This window comes from Rana temporaria, chromosome 6 (assembly GCF_905171775.1).
Source record: "Rana temporaria chromosome 6, aRanTem1.1, whole genome shotgun sequence".
Classification (NCBI taxonomy): Eukaryota; Metazoa; Chordata; class Amphibia; order Anura; family Ranidae; genus Rana; species Rana temporaria.
In genome coordinates this window covers 12,689,994-12,707,305 of record NC_053494.1, presented here as the reverse complement: position 1 = coordinate 12,707,305, position 17,312 = coordinate 12,689,994, and the positions used below count along the sequence as shown (strand labels likewise).

General features: G+C 43.1%; 1 protein-coding gene across 1 annotated transcript in view; it reads right to left on the bottom strand.

The window, feature by feature from the left end:
- Positions 1–17,312, bottom strand: part of LOC120943116 — a 38,079-nt gene that overhangs the window by 15,793 nt on the left and 4,974 nt on the right. The window contains exons 3-6 of the mRNA XM_040356237.1: positions 16,079–16,408; positions 7,345–7,644; positions 5,505–5,774; positions 3,228–3,323 (exon numbers count right to left, since the gene is read on the bottom strand). Coding sequence (XP_040212171.1) covers positions 3,228–3,323; positions 5,505–5,774; positions 7,345–7,644; positions 16,079–16,408 — 996 coding nt within the window. The remainder of the gene's footprint in view (positions 1–3,227; positions 3,324–5,504; positions 5,775–7,344; positions 7,645–16,078; positions 16,409–17,312) is intronic.

Genomic DNA, 17,312 nt, shown 5'->3' with positions numbered 1-17,312 from the left:
AAATTACGTTACGTCGGGCTTTGTGGATTGCGACGGGACAATAAAGTTGCGTCGGGTAAAAAAAAAGTTACGCGCCGAAAAATAAAATTAAAAATTAAAAAAAAATTGCGGCGATCGAAAAAAAGGTCTGTTTTTACAAGGTGTTACTAGTTTACACTTTGTAAAAGCAGAACTAATTTTACGTATGCAAACGTAAACTTACGCAGAAAACACAAAGCTGAAAAGCTTTGTGGATCTCTGTAAGTCCTCATTTGCATACGCGAAGCGGCATTTCGACTCGAAATGCCCCCAGCGGCGGATGCGGTACTGCATCCTAAGATCCGGCAGTGTAAGTGTCTTACAGATGTCGGATCTTCTGCCTATCTTTGGAAAAATCCTTCTGTGGATCAGTTCCAAAGATAGGCACAGGGATACGCAGGCTGAACAGCAGTTCCGCCTGCGTATCCCTTTTGAGGATTTGGCCCAGTGCTTCTGAGCATGCGTCAAATTGTTTCCGAGCATGTGTCGGAATTTTGCGCGTTGGAATTGCTACAGATGATTGGAATTTTTTCCGTCTGAAAATTTGAGAACCAGCTCTTAAATTTTTTTGGGCGGAAATTTCCCACAGGAAAAGCTCACATCGGACTTTTCTTGTTGGAAATTCCGACCGTGTGTATGGGGCATCATAGGCACAGGAGTGCGCTTGTTCATTCGCATGCTTCACAGTGTGTGTGTTGATCAGTGTTAATTTTGACTATTTTAGTCATCTTAATTGTTTTAAAATTACCGTATTTATCGGCGTATATCGCGCACTTTTTTGCCCTGAAAAAGTGGCAAAGGGCAAAGTCGTGGGTGCACGATATATACGCCGATACCCACTTCCTGCGCCTAGTTTGAATGCCTGCGCCGCAATATACCGAACGCAGTACACTTGGGTACATTCGACCAGGCTCGGCTTCACTCGTACTCAAGCCGAGCCTGGCCGAATATACGCGAGTGTACTGCGCTTGGTATACGTCGGCGGAGGCTTCAAACTGAGCGTGGGAAGCGGGGATTCGCCATGAAGACAGCGCGGGAAATGAAGAAGATTCGGGAGAAAATGGACAGCCACACTCCAGATAAACTTCGGAAAGTTGTCTTTATTCGATAAAAGTAGGCATACACAGCAAGACACAGCCACAGAAAGGGAAAGCCGACATGTTTCGCACTACATTAGTAGACAGCGCGGGAGAAGCCGAGAGGACACCACGAGGCCGCAGACGGACGCCGGACCGGACGAGGCCGCCGATGGACGCCGGGCAAGACACCAAAACTGTAAGTATTAAAATGTAATAACATTTTACAGGAAAAAGAGGTCAAAATTAGGGGTGCCCGCTATACGCCGGAGCGTGCAGTACCCCGATAAATACGGTAGTTTTATTTTAGTCGACTAAAATCTGCAGTACATTTTAATTCAATAAAATCATTTTAGTCGACTAAAATCGAATGGGTTTAGTTAAATTGTAACGCATTATTTAAGCATTTCTCTAGAATTTCCAAACTCATTATATACTCCTGGGATAAATAAAAAATCTTTCCATCATGTTATTATTGTTAGTTACTTACGACATGCATGTGTTGTCCATTTGTCTAATTACTTAGGTGTATATATGTACCTGTATGTATATACAGCACTTTAGCTATGACTTAGCGGTGTGAAACATGTCAGCGGCAGTGCAGTTAGTCTGTACTTACCCTTAATGCCTTGATTTTATACTTCTGAATAAAGGTGAATATTTGGAGTGCGGCCATCCAGCTATATTCTTTTCATGAGCATGGATGGCATGACTGAGCATGGATGGCATGACTGAGCATGGATGGCATGGCTGAGCATGGATGGCATGGCTGAGTATGGATGGCATGGCTGAGTATGGATGGCATGGCTGAGTATGGGTGGCAAGGCTGAATATGGATGTGGATGGATAAGTATGGATGGGATGGCTAGGCATGGGTGGATGGATGAGGCTGGAATGGGCACAGAGCAGCGCTGTGGACACTACAGATCCAGCCCACAGCGCAGCTGCATCCGATCTCTCCCCCGCACTGTACCGATCGGTATGGAGAGGGGAAGAGATGAACCGGACGTGACGGTTTGTTTACAACTGATCGCTCCGTCATCTGACAGGGCAATCACGTAGTAAAGGGCTGCTGTCATCGGCCCTTTACCATGATCGGTATTGCGCCAGGTTCCCCGGATCCGGCGTTAACGGGAGCAAGATTCTGTGAGGACGTTATAGTACGCCCTCCCAGAATTATCCGACCGCGCTGCAGCCGTTTTTCAGCTATGGCCGGTCGGGAAGTGGTTAAGCGGAACTCCAATTTAATGCATTTTATGCATTAAGATAAAAAGTCCCCCTTCTGGACGGCCATGATGAGGTCTGGAGGGAGTGGCATCGGCGAGAGCACACGGTAACTTAGAACCTATTCTTGTTCTGTATCTCCTTTCTTTCTTCTTTCTCTCCCTATTCTTCTAATTGACTATTGTTGCAGTGATGGCTGCGATGCTAAATGTGTGCCACGGTTCACCGTGCCAGGGTTATTGACATGCTCATTTGAGGAACCAGTTCTTTATTGTATTTTTTTCCCTCCCATAGTCATATTATACTGGCCTTTGGCCCAATCCCTTATGATCCCACATGTTGTGGGAATAGTTTGCATACTTCCTGGCACATGATTGTGTTTGTCTTGACCTTTTAATACATATGTGGTATTACACACTGTATAATGTTTTATACAAATAAAAATTGTTATTTGAAAAAAAAAAAGATAAAAAGCCCCCCTAATACATCTAGATCCAGCGATGTTGCAGGAGTGTCTTGGCTGCCCGGAACGCCCCTCCTCATGGGCTAAGACAGAAGCGCTGCTGTCAATTAAAGTCGGTCAGCCAATTAGGAGAGAAAGGGGTGGGGCCGGGTCACAGATCCGTGTCTGAATGAATACACTGAGCTGCGGCTTTGGTCGGGTGCCCCCATAGCAAGCTGCTTACTGTGGGGGGCACTTAACAGGAGGGAGGGGCCAGGAGCACAGAAGAGTGACCCGAGAAGAGGAGGATTGGGGCTGCTCTGTGTAAAACCAACTGCACACAGCAGGTACGTATAACATGTTTGTTATTTTTAAGTAAAAAAAAACAAGACTTTAAGTATCACTTCATGGTTATACTTTTATCTTTTGGCGTGTGTAATAAAAATGTAAAAAAAAACCTTACTTACATTTTTTCTTGTGGATAATAAACCCCAATGCAGAAATCACTACACATATAAGTCCAATAGTAAGAACCAGAGCAACAACCCAGGAGTACTTCTCTTCTGAAAATGAACATAATAAAAACTGATTAGCTAAATGAATAAATAAATGGATTCATTGTATAACCAAAATGATTCAGACAAAATATTCAGGTTATTAATACTAGGATGATTCTCTTTTTGGTGCCATGGCAGCCTCTACTGTTCTGGGAAGACTTTCCACCAAATCTTCCAACACTGTTGGTGGGATTTTCCTCCGTTCACAAGAGTATTAGTGAGGTTGGACAATGTAATTAGGCAATCAAGCCTGAACATTCTGTACGGCTGAAGTCAGGACCCAGACAGGGTGGTCCGATTGACACTACAAAAACAAAATAAAATGGAAGGCGCACACAGTAAAAGACTACTCACATAAAGCTATTCTAACAGACCCTTTCTACTACTCCTATAAAAGGTACTTCCATCCAGTTAGCCCATGCCTAGCATAGTCACCCTTAATGCACCTTGGTAGTATAGTCTCCTGAATGCAGTAATGGTGAACTTGCTACTGTTTATGCCGATCCTTGTGCATACAGGGGCGGATCCAGGGGGGGGGGGCAATTGCCACCCCCGAGAAATTTGTTTGAGTTGCGGAATTTGCGAGCGCCTGCGAGTCTGAGAGGGCGGTAGTTGCAGAGCTTGCGGGTGCCTGAGAGTCTGAGAGGGCGGCTCCACGGGCGGGTGACAGCGTGGGCTGCCGGGTGCCTCAGTGTGTGGGCGGGCAGCTCGGCAAGTGAGTGAGAGACAGAGAGTGGGCGGTCAGCTGGTCAGCTCTGTGGGTGAGCGGGCGGCTGGCCAATCAACAAGCCAGCGGCCCGGGGAGCAGAGAGATGACGTCATCTCTCACCGCCCTGCGTCCGCCCTGCATCCCTGCAGTAACTTCTTCCCTCACTGTGCAGGCAGCAGAGAGATTACATCATCTCTCTGCTGCCTGACTCTGACAAGCAAAACACTACTTTAGCAAGTGACAATCCTCAGGGTGTGGTAGGTGAGGTGGCAAGTGACATTCCGCAACATGTGGCATATGACAATCTTCAACGTGTGGCAGGTGACGTGGCAAGTGACAATCTGCATCTGGTGGCAAGTGACAATCCGCAACGTGTGGCAAGTGACAATCCGCAACTTGTGGCAAGTGACAATCCGCAACATGTGGCAAGTGACAATCTTCAATGTGTGGCAGGTGATGTGGCAAGTGACAATCTGCATCTGGTGGCAGGCAAGTGACATTCCGCAACATGTGGCAGGTGATGTGACAAGTGACAATCCGCAACGTGTGGCAGGTGACGTGGCAAGTGACAATCTGCATCTGGTGGCAAGTGACAATCCGCAACGTGTGGCAGGTGACGTGGCAAGTGACAATCTGCATCTGGTGGCAAGTGACAATCCGCAACATGTGGCAAGTGACAATCTTCAACGTGTGGCAGGTGACAATCCGCAACATGTGGCAGGTGACGTGGCAAGTGACAATCTGCATCTGGTGGCAGGCAAGTGACATTCCGCAACATGTGGCAGGTGATGTGACAAGTGACAATCCGCAACGTGTGGCAGGTGACACACTTGGGGCACCCACTGATTCTGCATAATGGTAAGTTGAACTATTTCATTTTATATTACAATGTAATAATATAAATAATGTGCTTCAGTCATTCTGACACCATAACAACCATGGTGCCGTGATCATTGAAGAGCCAATACTATTCATTTCCCTGATAAATTGCCCCCCAAAAAAATATTTTCTGGTAGTGCCCTTCCCGAGACTAGACATTGGATCCGCCCCTGGGTGCATAGTGTTATACTTTATTTGCTTCTGACTGCTGATCTTTCCATATGTTGAGTTGTACTATTACTATTGCTAACTTACTTTTATGCCTTTATCGTTATCCTTCGTTCCTCATTTATCAATCATCCTGTGTGACAATATATTGAGACTTGCTTTTCCTAAGCTATTTGGTTTCTGTTTTCTGACACGGCATCATTATTGTGCACTGGTATTGCAGAAAAGGGATTTCTGTGATATTGCAAGCTTGGTTTTCTTAGTTTGCACGCTATGTTCACTTTGCTCGTTAGTGTGTCAGATGGGCTGAAGTCCTTGAGGAGGTTGAGACAAAGAACAGAGGAACCATCCTATCCAATGGCTCCTGCAGGGGTAGCACTACAAATACATAGCTAGATAGGTAAACAATGGATGGATGGAGACAGACATACCTGTCAATGTTAGAGTCCTGATAAATGGATTATATGATGTTTCATGTTGCACCACACACGAGATGTTTTTTGGTCTTTTCTGGTTTCCAAGAATCAAGAAATGGTCCCATTCATTATAAGTGCCATCTGCATTCTTCCTGAAAGGCTCAATCCTCTGCCCTTCTAATAACCAATGAATTTTCGAAGTGTCAGGGTAAAAGCCCTTCAATTCACACACAACTATCTCCTTATCGCCATCATGAGATGAGAAAAGAGTGATCTCAGGCTCCACTGTATGAAAGCAAGCAGACAAATTGAATTATGGCGGATTAAAAACATTTTCACAATGTTAATTTTGAAAAATGCCTACAAAGTATTGTACAGGTGGTACTACACACCGGCGAGATTGGCTCGCTTTATTCCAAATTATTCTCCACTTTGTTTTAGGGGGTGTTCCCAGGAGGGCACCATGGCACATATTTGGTGGTCATGCCCGCGGGCGTGCAGACTGTGGATTAGGGTATACACTCTCCTTCGTAATCTATTTCAGATTAATATTAAAAGGGACCCTTATGTAGCTCTCCTTGGTAAGCCTATTGTGGAATTAATGCGTCCAGAGAGGCAACTAGCCCAACACCTCTTTACTGCAATTGCGAGAGCATGGAAAACCCCCACAAGCACAGGAGGGGGACAGGAGGATATGGATATAAAGTTGATGGGAAGGGTAAAGTTCTTCTTTATTACCCCTTTGTCATTTCCAATGTATCTAATAATGTCTTTGATATTCCATTCTGCAGTGATAAAAATAGAAAGCTAAAAGCTTGCATTTGTTTAACCACTTCCCGACGGCCGTACGAATATGTGCGGCCGCAGGGTGGTTCTAAATCTCTAACAGGACGCATATATGCATCCTCCGCTCTTCCAGGCCACTAGAGGGCGCGCGAGCGCCGCCGGCGACGCGCGCGTGCCAGCCGCATTCCTGAGATGCCGATGCGCGTGCCTGGCGGCCGCGATGTCCGCCAGGCACTCGCGATCGGCGGCTACAGGGACAAGACGTGGAGCTCTGTGTGTAAACACAGAGCTCCACGTCCTGTCAGGGAGAGAGGAGACCGATCTGTGTCTCTTGTACAGAGGGACACAGCATCGGTCACCTCCCCCAGTCACCCCCCTCCCCCCACAGTTAGAACACACCCAGGGAATACATTTAACCCCTTCCATGCCCCCCTAGTGTTAACCCCTTCACTGCCAGTCACATTTATACAGTAATCGGTGCATTTTTATAGCACTGATCGCAGTATAAATGTGAATGGCGCCAAAAATGTGTCAAAAGTGTCCGATGTGTCCGCCATAACGTCGCAGTCCCAATAAAAAATCGCAGATCGCCGCCATTACTAGTAAAAAAAAATTATAATAAAAATGAATAATAATTCTGTCCCCTATTTTGTAAGCGCTATAACTTTTGCGCAAACCAGTCGCTTATTGCGATTTTTTTTTTTTACCAAAAATATGTAGAAGAATTCATATCGGCCTAAACTGAGAAAAAAAATATTAAAAAAAAAAAAAAAAAATGGGATATTTATTATAGTAACAAGTAAAAAATATTGACTTTTTTTAAAAATTGTCGCTCTTTTTTTGTTTATGGCGCAAAAAATAAAAACCGCAGAGGTGATCAAATACCACCTAAAAGAAAGCTCTATTTGTGGGGAAAAAAGGACGCCAATTTTGTTTGGGAGCCACGTCGCACGACCGCGCAATTGTCAGTTAAAGCAACGCAGTGCCAGAAGCTGAAATTTCACCTGGTCAGGAAGGGGTATACGTGCCCAGTAAGGAAGTGGTTAAATGAAAAAGTAGTTGGTGTTACCTCCATACTGCACGGTGAGGGTATCTTGGATAGGTTCTGGGATAGCCACGTGATCCACCTGGCAGGTGATGATTGGATGGTCCTGGCTCTGTGTGGGGGAGATGATTAGTGAGCTGTTCACCCTGTAAGTCCCATCTGCATCTGTCTGAAATGTTCCTAACTCCGATCCTTCCAGGGTCTGACCATTCCTTAACCAGGTTACTGAAATGTCCTTTGGATAGAAGTTTGTGATCAGACACAGCAATCGGTTTTTGCCGCTCCTGGACAGAGCCTTCTTCATCAGTGTCACCTCTGGAGTAGCTAGAGGGTTAAAAGTGACATTAAATTGTGACGAGGGGAGCCCTCATCTCTCAGTGCTCCTGGACAAACAACAGCAAAACTTCTGTTTCTGTTACTCACTGAGATCAATTCAAACCACAAAAACATGGAATCATTTTTATACACAATCATTGGGCATGCTGCAATACCAGACTTCACCAGCAGGTGCAGGTAGAATCTCTGCTTGCAGCTGTCTGTCCTCAGAAAACCTACGATTTATGGATGAGGATATCACTCTGGGTTGATTAATAAAGAACTTGCATTTTACTTTTATAGCCCCTAATGATTTCAAATGGAAAATGCTGCATTTGACCAATAGATGGAGCTAAAGATCATAGGAATTTTCTTAGCACCATCTAGTGGCCAAATGCATCATTTTTGTTTTAAAGTAATGATTTATATTTGCACAGCACAGGATGTAGCTTAATTAGTGGGAATGCTTTCATAAGCATTCCCAGTATTGATATTCGTTTTTTATTATTCTTAATTTTAATTTTATTCCGTACGTTTTTTGGCTCTGCGTAACTCCTGCATACTTTCAGCTATTGAGACCATTCAACTTTTAAAATGTTCATCTCGTTCAGCTAACGATGGGACTTCTTCAAGTTTTTTTGTACTATTTATACTTTTTAAAATATTAAGCTTTTAGACACTTTTTTTTAACATTGAAGTCAATGAGAACATCCTTTTTCCTGCTTCAAAACACACGTTCTGCCAAAAGTTTCAGCTCCTTCATACTTTCACTTACAGACACCAAACAAACTTTAAAGCGGTCACAAAATATTCAGCTATCCAAACATGACTTTTCAGATTGATATCTTTTACGGTTTTTGTGAAAACGCAATTTACGTTTAGCGATTTTTTCAGAAAATGGAATCGGTTATAATGTAACCCTATGGAAGGGATTTAGAGTGTGTCATGTGACCTTTACAGTGGAGATCTTTGAAAACAAAAATTTTCTTTAAAAAAAGGGCGAACAAATTGCTCTCACGCCCACAAGATCTACTTGTCATACACAATTTATATATCAAAACGTAGGTATGCTTGTCTGGTTTCAGGCAATGTGATCAGTTTTGTGATACGTATTTTAGTTTTAGTTCCAGGAGCTTCTAAAGGACAAGAGTGACAAAACCACTCTCATTGACCGTCCATGTTAAAAATTTTAAAAATTTTCCTGCAAAACACACAAAGACGCTCTTTTCTAAATCGCTGGCATGGCCACAATTTTAAGTTTATCAACATAAATTTCATATCGATGCGTTCACAAGGGCCGCGTCTTTCAAACGGTGAAGTCGCTGTATCGATCGCATGTACGGTTGTGGATTTATTACGTTTTGTTTGGAGGCGTAATTAATGTATTGGTCTGTGAATTAAAAGGCGTTTGTAATGGAATTTCTTTCCATAAATAGCTTTCTACCTCAGTGCAATATTCCTCCTCACTGACCTGGGGGGAGGGGAAACCTCTTGAGGGGGGAGGGGCGACCAGGAAGTCAGCATACTCTCTACTTTGCAGATAGAGAAAGGAGCTGTGTGTCCTAAAGATAGTGTAGTGGTTATGGTGAATGGCTTTGGTGCGGGCTCAGCAATTCAGCATTCCCACTCGCATTTTCCTCAGGGAATGCATTTTCTAGTTACAGTTGTTTTCTCCAATTTGAACAGAATTAAATCAGAATGCACTTCCACTGGACAAATGGCTATGCAATCTTTTTTATACATCACTTCTCTGTGTTGGCAACAGGAAATGTTCAATTTCCAAGGAAACCAGTTTTACAAAACACAGGTACAGTACTTTATGAGGAAGCATGAGCAAATTATTCTGTAAAAACTACACCTCTGTAAAAAAACTATAATATTTCACACTGCATTTTAAATAACTAAATGCAAACCATTCTATTCTCTCACTATGGGTTGATCAGTGGCTGTCTGTAAATATAGCCCCCCACCCCCAGCATTGATGATCAGTGGCTGTCTGTAAATATAGCCCCCCACCCCCTGCAATGATGGTCAGTGGCTGTCTGTAAATATAGCCCCCCATCCCCAGTATTGATGGTCAGTGGCTGTCTGTAAATATAGCCCCCCAGCATTGATGGTCAGTGACTATCTGTAAATATAGCCCCCCACCCCCAGCATTAATGGTCAGTGGCTGTCTGTAAATATAGCCCCCCCACCCCCTGCATTGATGGTCAGTGGCTGTCTGTAAATATAGCCCCCCACCCCCTGCATTGATGGTCAGTGGCTGTCTGTAAATATAGCCCCCCACCCCCTGCATTGATGATCAGTGGCTGTCTGTAAATATAGCCCCCCCACCCCCAGCATTGATGATCAGTGGCTGTCTGTAAATATAGCCCACCACCCCCAGCATTAATGGTCAGTGGCTGTCTGTAAATATAGCCCCCCAGCATTGATGGTCAGTGACTATCTGTAAATATAGCCCCCCACCCCCAGCATTAATGGTCAGTGGCTGTCTGTAAATATAGCCCCCCCACCCCCAGCATTGATGGTCAGTGACTGTCTGTAAATATAGCCCCCCACCCCCAGTATTCATGGTCAGTGGCTGTCTGTAAATATAGCCCCCCAGCATTGATGGTCAGTGACTATCTGTAAATATAGCACCCCACCCCCAGCATTAATGGTCAGTGGCTGTCTGTAAATATAACCCCCCACCCCCAGCATTGATGGTCAGTGACTGTCTGCAAATATAGCCCCCCACCCCCTGCATTGATGGTCAGTGACTGTCTGCAAATATAGCCCCCCACCCCCAGCATTGATGGTCAGTGGCTGTCTGTAAATATAGCCCCCCACCCCCAGCATTGATAGTCAGTGGCTGGCTGTAAATATAGCCCCCCACCCCCAGCATTGATGGTCAGTGGCTGGCTGTAAACATAACATCTTCCCCAGCACTGGTGGTCAGTGGCTAACTGGAGAAACAATATAAACCTCATGCGTCTGTGCCAACCTATCTCTCCTATTATGACCCTGACTATAATTCGCACCGCTGCCACTCTGCATGTCACAATCAGCCACATTGGGGCACCATTTAAGTGGTGGTACCCGCTGCAGTCCACAATATCCCCTTCCTGGGTATCAACTTGGAAGTGGTAAACCTTGCACAAGACAAGGACACCCAGGAACAGTCCAAGCAGGTTTGTCCTGCACTTTTATTCAGTAACGTAGCAATTAAACACGATTCAATGCAGGATGACTTTGTACAGCGAGTCCATAGCATAAAATAAACAAATGATCTGCTCATCTAAGCTGCTAACTGGCTAACAGGGTCCCACTAACGGGTTCCCAAAACAGGCAGCCCATGTATGCTGGTAATGTTTTGTCGGCAGTCAGCCTTTTCACTCAGCAGAAGGATCTCACAGCAGAGAGAGAGAACCTGAGCACCTGTCAATTGACTTATATAAAGACCTGTGTACTACTGAGACTTATGACAAAGTGTGAATAATGGTAGGTGTAATGGCGCTAAAAACACTAAAAAAACTAATAAGCAATAAAAAATCTCATCACTAAACCCATCAAGTAATAGAGAGAGAATTCCGTGGTGAATCCTCCAATGGATGTAAATAAAATGTGTTCCACTCTGGGTAAATCCTGGAATACCATCCAACATCAATAAAAATGTGGAGGGTATTAGTAGTGGTAAATAATAATAAATGATAGGTGAACAGCTGTGCCAAGCCACTGCACAATGTTGCATCAATCCAATCAAAAATGAATAATAGAGTAACCAAATGAGCATCAATAATTGTGAAAAACAAATCCAATATTATAAAAACACCAAAAATAATAGTCCATTTAAAGTGCAGCGTGCAATAATTGAAGTGCAACAAATTCCAAAGTGATCCGAAATATTAAAACGACATGCAAAAAATTGAGCATGAAAAAAATAAAATCTATATGTGAAAAAATGTCCAGTGAAGCAAATAACAATGTCTCTAAAATTCACCAAATGAGGTTAAAAATAAAAGCAGAGTGATAATCAACAAATGTCACAGTGCATAGAATGATAAAAAAATCCACAATCATAAATAAATATTCAGTGTAAAAATGTGCTCCAAAACACAAATCCTTATATCCACAGCATTCAGTGATCTATGCTGGATGTGCATGCATGCTTAAAAAACTTCCACCATCAGGCTTCCCAGAAGTGTCCGACAGACTAGGTGTTCCAGCCCCTTACCTCAGAGCGGCTTGTAATTAAGCCTAAATGGATGTCTCACAGGCAGTCTGCTGTTCATCCAGCCCTTCAATCCAATGTCTCGGTCACGGATGATTGCAGTCTCTCAGAGGAAATATAAAGCAAGGGGAGCCTCCATAGTGTAGTAACATCAAAGCATTTTATTGAAAACAAGTAAACACTCACATTTCTAGTGGTACAAAGTCGGCGTGTACAATCTTAGTGTCTCCCGCTCTACGGCCGCGAGCGGGTGACGTCACCAGCAGCTCCTCCACGTCCTCACGCGTATCGCAACTGATCAACGTTGCTTACTCATAGGATGGAGAGCGGCTGGTATGGAGGTGACTTAAATAGCGCCAGGCGGCTTCCTAATAACATACAGACTACAGTATTTAATAATCAAATTCCTGATGTGAAGTACAAGGACTTCTGACAATGTATATATAACTGAAAGAAATTTAAAATAAAGATAAAATGAATACTAATGAAACCGCGCTCAGAGTGCTCACCCTGGTGGTCAATACATAGTATTACAAGATGTATTCAACATAGGCAGAGGGTAAAGACAACCTCTAATTAAGCTGGAAATAGACAATTCACATCTGTAACCAGAGAAGGAAACCAAAATGTTTGAACCAATATGTCCAGATAGCTCAATAAACATCATATCTAAAACAAATCCTGGTCAGTCAGAGCAATAACCACGCATAATAGTTACTAAAAACTAATGCTTGTGGACCAATAATCTAGCTCAGTAAAAAGAATAAAGAATATACTGATATAGACAAATTCCAAATAAAACCAGATAGTAAAACATGAAGAATGGGGGTCAGAATCTGTGATATTAAAATAATTATCAACTACTTCATTAAAATCATTAAAATGGTAAAAAATCTAAAAAAAGTGGAGATGGAGATAGAATTCTAGTAATTGGATATAAAACAATTCAAATCAAATTCCACATTATGTCCATGAGGTATTAAAGTGCATAATTCGTGTATCCAGCGGGATTCTGCCTGGCTGATTTTTTGCACTTTATTGTCCCCTCTCCAGTGCGGTTTATATTTCTCAATGCCCCATACCATTAAAGATGAGGGGTCTTTATTGTGGTAACGTTCATAATGGCGGGACAAACTGTGTTTGGGGTACCCATTTTTTATGTTTTGTGTATGTTCACGTAATCTTTTCCATAAATTTCTTTTAGTTCTGCCAACATACTGTATTTTGCATGGACATTCAAGAAGGTACACTACCCCTTCCGTGTCGCAGGAAATAAAATCTTTAATTTTATATTCTTTCCCTGTGACACTGGATTTAAAGCCTTCCTTTTTCTTTTTACTCTCTTTTGTATGTTTGCATGTGAAGCATCTCTTGCAGGGGTAGTATCCTTTTTCATTAAAAAATGAGAAACTCTTTTTCTCCGGTGGATCCAATACATTCTTAGCTATCATGTCTCTTAGAGTGGGGGCCCTTCTGTATGTGAATATTGGTTTTTCTGGTAAAATTGATGACAAATGTCGATCGGCTTTCACGATATGCCAATATTTTTTGCAAATTGCTTCAAGCTGCTTATGCTGGACACTATAGTCCATTATCAGTGGTACTTTTCCAGCAAAGGCATTATTCTTGACAGAGTCCTGGATAAGGGTAACTCTGTCTAGGGCGGCGACATCTTTAATTTTTTTCTCAATATAGTCCTCTTTATAGCCCTTTTCAACAAATCTTTTGCCAATAAATTTAGCTTGTTCCAGAAATACCTCAGTCTTTGTGCAATTTCTCCTTAGTCTTAAAAACTGCCCCTTGGGGATGTTCTCCAACCAAGGGGTGTGGTGACAGCTATCCAAGGGTAAGTAGCTATTTCTGTCTACCGTTTTAAAATGCGTTTTGGTTACTAGCTTACTCCCTTCTCTGGCAATTTCCAAGTCAAGAAAACTAATTTTCTCGTCACTGATCTCCCAGGTTAGTTTAATATTTTTGTCATTGGAGTTCAAATAAAAGCCGAAATCTAAAAGACTCTCCCTATCTCCTGACCAAATAATTAAAATATCATCAATAAAACGCCGATATAAAAGTAGTTGTTGTGGTTTTCTGTTATATAAAACTTCTGCTTCCCACTCCGCCATATAGAGGTTTGCCACACTGGGAGCATACTTGGCTCCCATCGCTATCCCGCAGATTTGTTTATAATAATCGTCACCGTACCAAAAATAATTGTGATCAAGACTATATTCCAAGCACTTAAGTATAAAGCTCTTTTGGGTATTTTTTAGATCGCTAAGACCAGTTAGCGCCCAATTAGTGGCTTGGATTGCTTCTTCATGGTTGATGATGGTATACAAAGATGAAACATCAGCTGTGGCCATATATATAGAACTTCCATCAACAGAGATAGTGTCAAGAAGCTGGATCAGGTGTTTTGTATCCCTAAGGTACGATTCAGTTTTCTTCACTAGGGGTTGCAAAAACCAGTCTATATATTCACCAATTCTTGCACCCACGGAGTTAATGCCATTCACAATCGGCCTACCAGGTGGGTCATCTCTAGATTTGTGAATTTTAAATTTCTTTCAGTTATATATACATTGTCAGAAGTCCTTGTACTTCACATCAGGAATTTGATTATTAAATACTGTAGTCTGTATGTTATTAGGAAGCCGCCTGGCGCTATTTAAGTCACCTCCATACCAGCCGCTCTCCATCCTATGAGTAAGCAACGTTGATCAGTTGCGATACGCGTGAGGACGTGGAGGAGCTGCTGGTGACGTCACCCGCTCGCGGCCGTAGAGCGGGAGACACTAAGATTGTACACGCCGACTTTGTACCACTAGAAATGTGAGTGTTTACTTGTTTTCAATAAAATGCTTTGATGTTACTACACTATGGAGGCTCCCCTTGCTTTATATTTCCTCTGAGAGACTGCAATCATCCGTGACCGAGACGTTGGATTGAAGGGCTGGATGAACAGCAGACTGCCTGTGAGACATCCATTTAGGCTTAATTACAAGCCGCTCTGAGGTAAGGGGCTGGAACACCTAGTCTGTCGGACACTTCTGGGAAGCCTGATGGTGGAAGTTTTTTAAGCATGCATGCACATCCAGCATAGATCACTGAATGCTGTGGATATAAGGATTTGTGTTTTGGAGCACATTTTTACACTGAATATTTATTTATGATTGTGGATTTTTTTATCATTCTATGCACTGTGACATTTGTTGATTATCACTCTGCTTTTATTTTTAACCTCATTTGGTGAATTTTAGAGACATTGTTATTTGCTTCACTGGACATTTTTTCACATATAGATTTTATTTTTTTCATGCTCAATTTTTTGCATGTCGTTTTAATATTTCGGATCACTTTGGAATTTGTTGCACTTCAATTATTGCACGCTGCACTTTAAATGGACTATTATTTTTGGTGTTTTTATAATATTGGATTTGTTTTTCACAATTATTGATGCTCATTTGGTTACTCTATTATTCATTTTTGATTGGATTGATGCAACATTGTGCAGTGGCTTGGCACAGCTGTTCACCTATCATTTATTATTATTTACCACTACTAATACCCTCCACATTTTTATTGATGTTGGATGGTATTCCAGGATTTACCCAGAGTGGAACACATTTTATTTACATCCATTGGAGGATTCACCACGGAATTCTCTCTCTATTACTTGATGGGTTTAGTGATGAGATTTTTTATTGCTTATTAGTTTTTTTAGTGTTTTTAGCGCCATTACACCTACCATTATTCATATCTGTCTTGAGTGTGTGAACACTTTTTGTCGTGGCTGCTATTTTAATTTTAGTTTAGAATTATCCTTGATTAGGTTGGTTTGCGCATTGGTTCCCCCTCTGATTATATATGACAAAGTGTGGCTAATAGGTTGATGTGGATCTAGGAATGGATCTAGAAATGGAGTACATATTCCTCCCCCAAAGCTCTACAAAGCCCTGGGCTTCAGGACCCAACAAAGAACTTATGAAGACACTGAGAAAACAACAAGTTTGCTTTCTCCATATCAGTGATCAACTCTGGCGCCCCCCTCCATGTTGACTACTTTAGGAGAGAAACCTAAGTGACGCACATAAATCATCCACAATCCTCCCAGCGAGTGACTCGTACCATATAATTTAAAGTAGCTTGCTTTTTTTTCTTTTTTAAATGATAGAAATGAAATTAGGTATCTGCCTTTGCCTGGAGTTCTGTTCCAAAAACCAATTTGCTTACCTTGAATGTCTACCTGGATCTCCTTCATCCCTTTCATAGGGCTATAGATGATTAAACACTTGTAGGTCCCCTGGTCAGCGATGGTCACATTGTGGATGGTCAGTGAAGCATTGCCCTGTTTGGCCTCCTTCTCATCGATGGACATCCTCGGGGAGGAAGATTTCTCCTTGTTGTCATATCTTACTAATTCTTTCTCTCCATACTGCCACAAGATGGCCAGGAACTGAGGGTTTATGGGAGGACTGCCCACTGTGAATGAGCAGGGGACCAGAGTGGTGGATCCGATCAAAGCACTATGAGTTCTAGGGGCCAAAACATCCAGAGCTGAACCTGAACCAAAAATGTGACAATGTGCAAATGAAAACAATCTGAGCAATATGGAAAATTCAACAACAAATGCAAACATTTAGGTTGTCCAGGAGTGAGCATGTAGCCAGGAGCCTTACATGAGCTTCCCCCTATGGTAAGGTGACAAGATTTTTAAATTAAATCCGGGGACATATTTATTTTTTACTAGTAATGGCGGCAATCAGCGACTCTCTGCCCGTCGCCACCTGCCTCACAGCCTGTCAAGTCTTACTCTTCGGGCCCCGACTACTACTGGATGGGAAGCGGAGGAAGATCACTCCGCCAGGGAAGGCAAGGAGATAGGCAGGTGGCTGGCCGGTGTAGTGTCACAGTTTGCTGCCTATCCTAGAATGCAGCGGAAGTCACGTGGCGGCCAACTGCGCATGCGCGATGCGTTCCAAACGCAAGTGCGATGCGTTCCAATGGATTTCCGACAGTACACAGCAGCGAACCCGGAATTCAGGGCGACGTGGATTTAGAGGAAAGTGGCCAGTCGGCCTCACGTCCTCGCTCCGCTCGCTCGGCCTCCTGGCTCTTTTTTTAACATCCTCCAATCCATAGGGATGTTAAGGAAAGAGCCTGGATGCCGACCGAGGTTTCACTGGTGTGTACTGTCGTGAATCCATTGGAACGCATCGCATTTGTGTTTGGAACGCATCGCGCATGCGCAGTTGGCCGCCACGTGACTTCTGGAGCATTCTAGGATAGGCAGCAAACTGTGACAATACACCGGGACTTGAGCCAAGGCAGAAGAACATGCGAGCGGAGCTGGATGGGCATGCACCCGAAACTGAAGAAATATTCCCTCCGCTCCGACCAGCACATGATCATCAGAAAGGGGCACAGATCATGGAAAAAAAGAAAAAAACCCTAGGCTAGGAGGAGC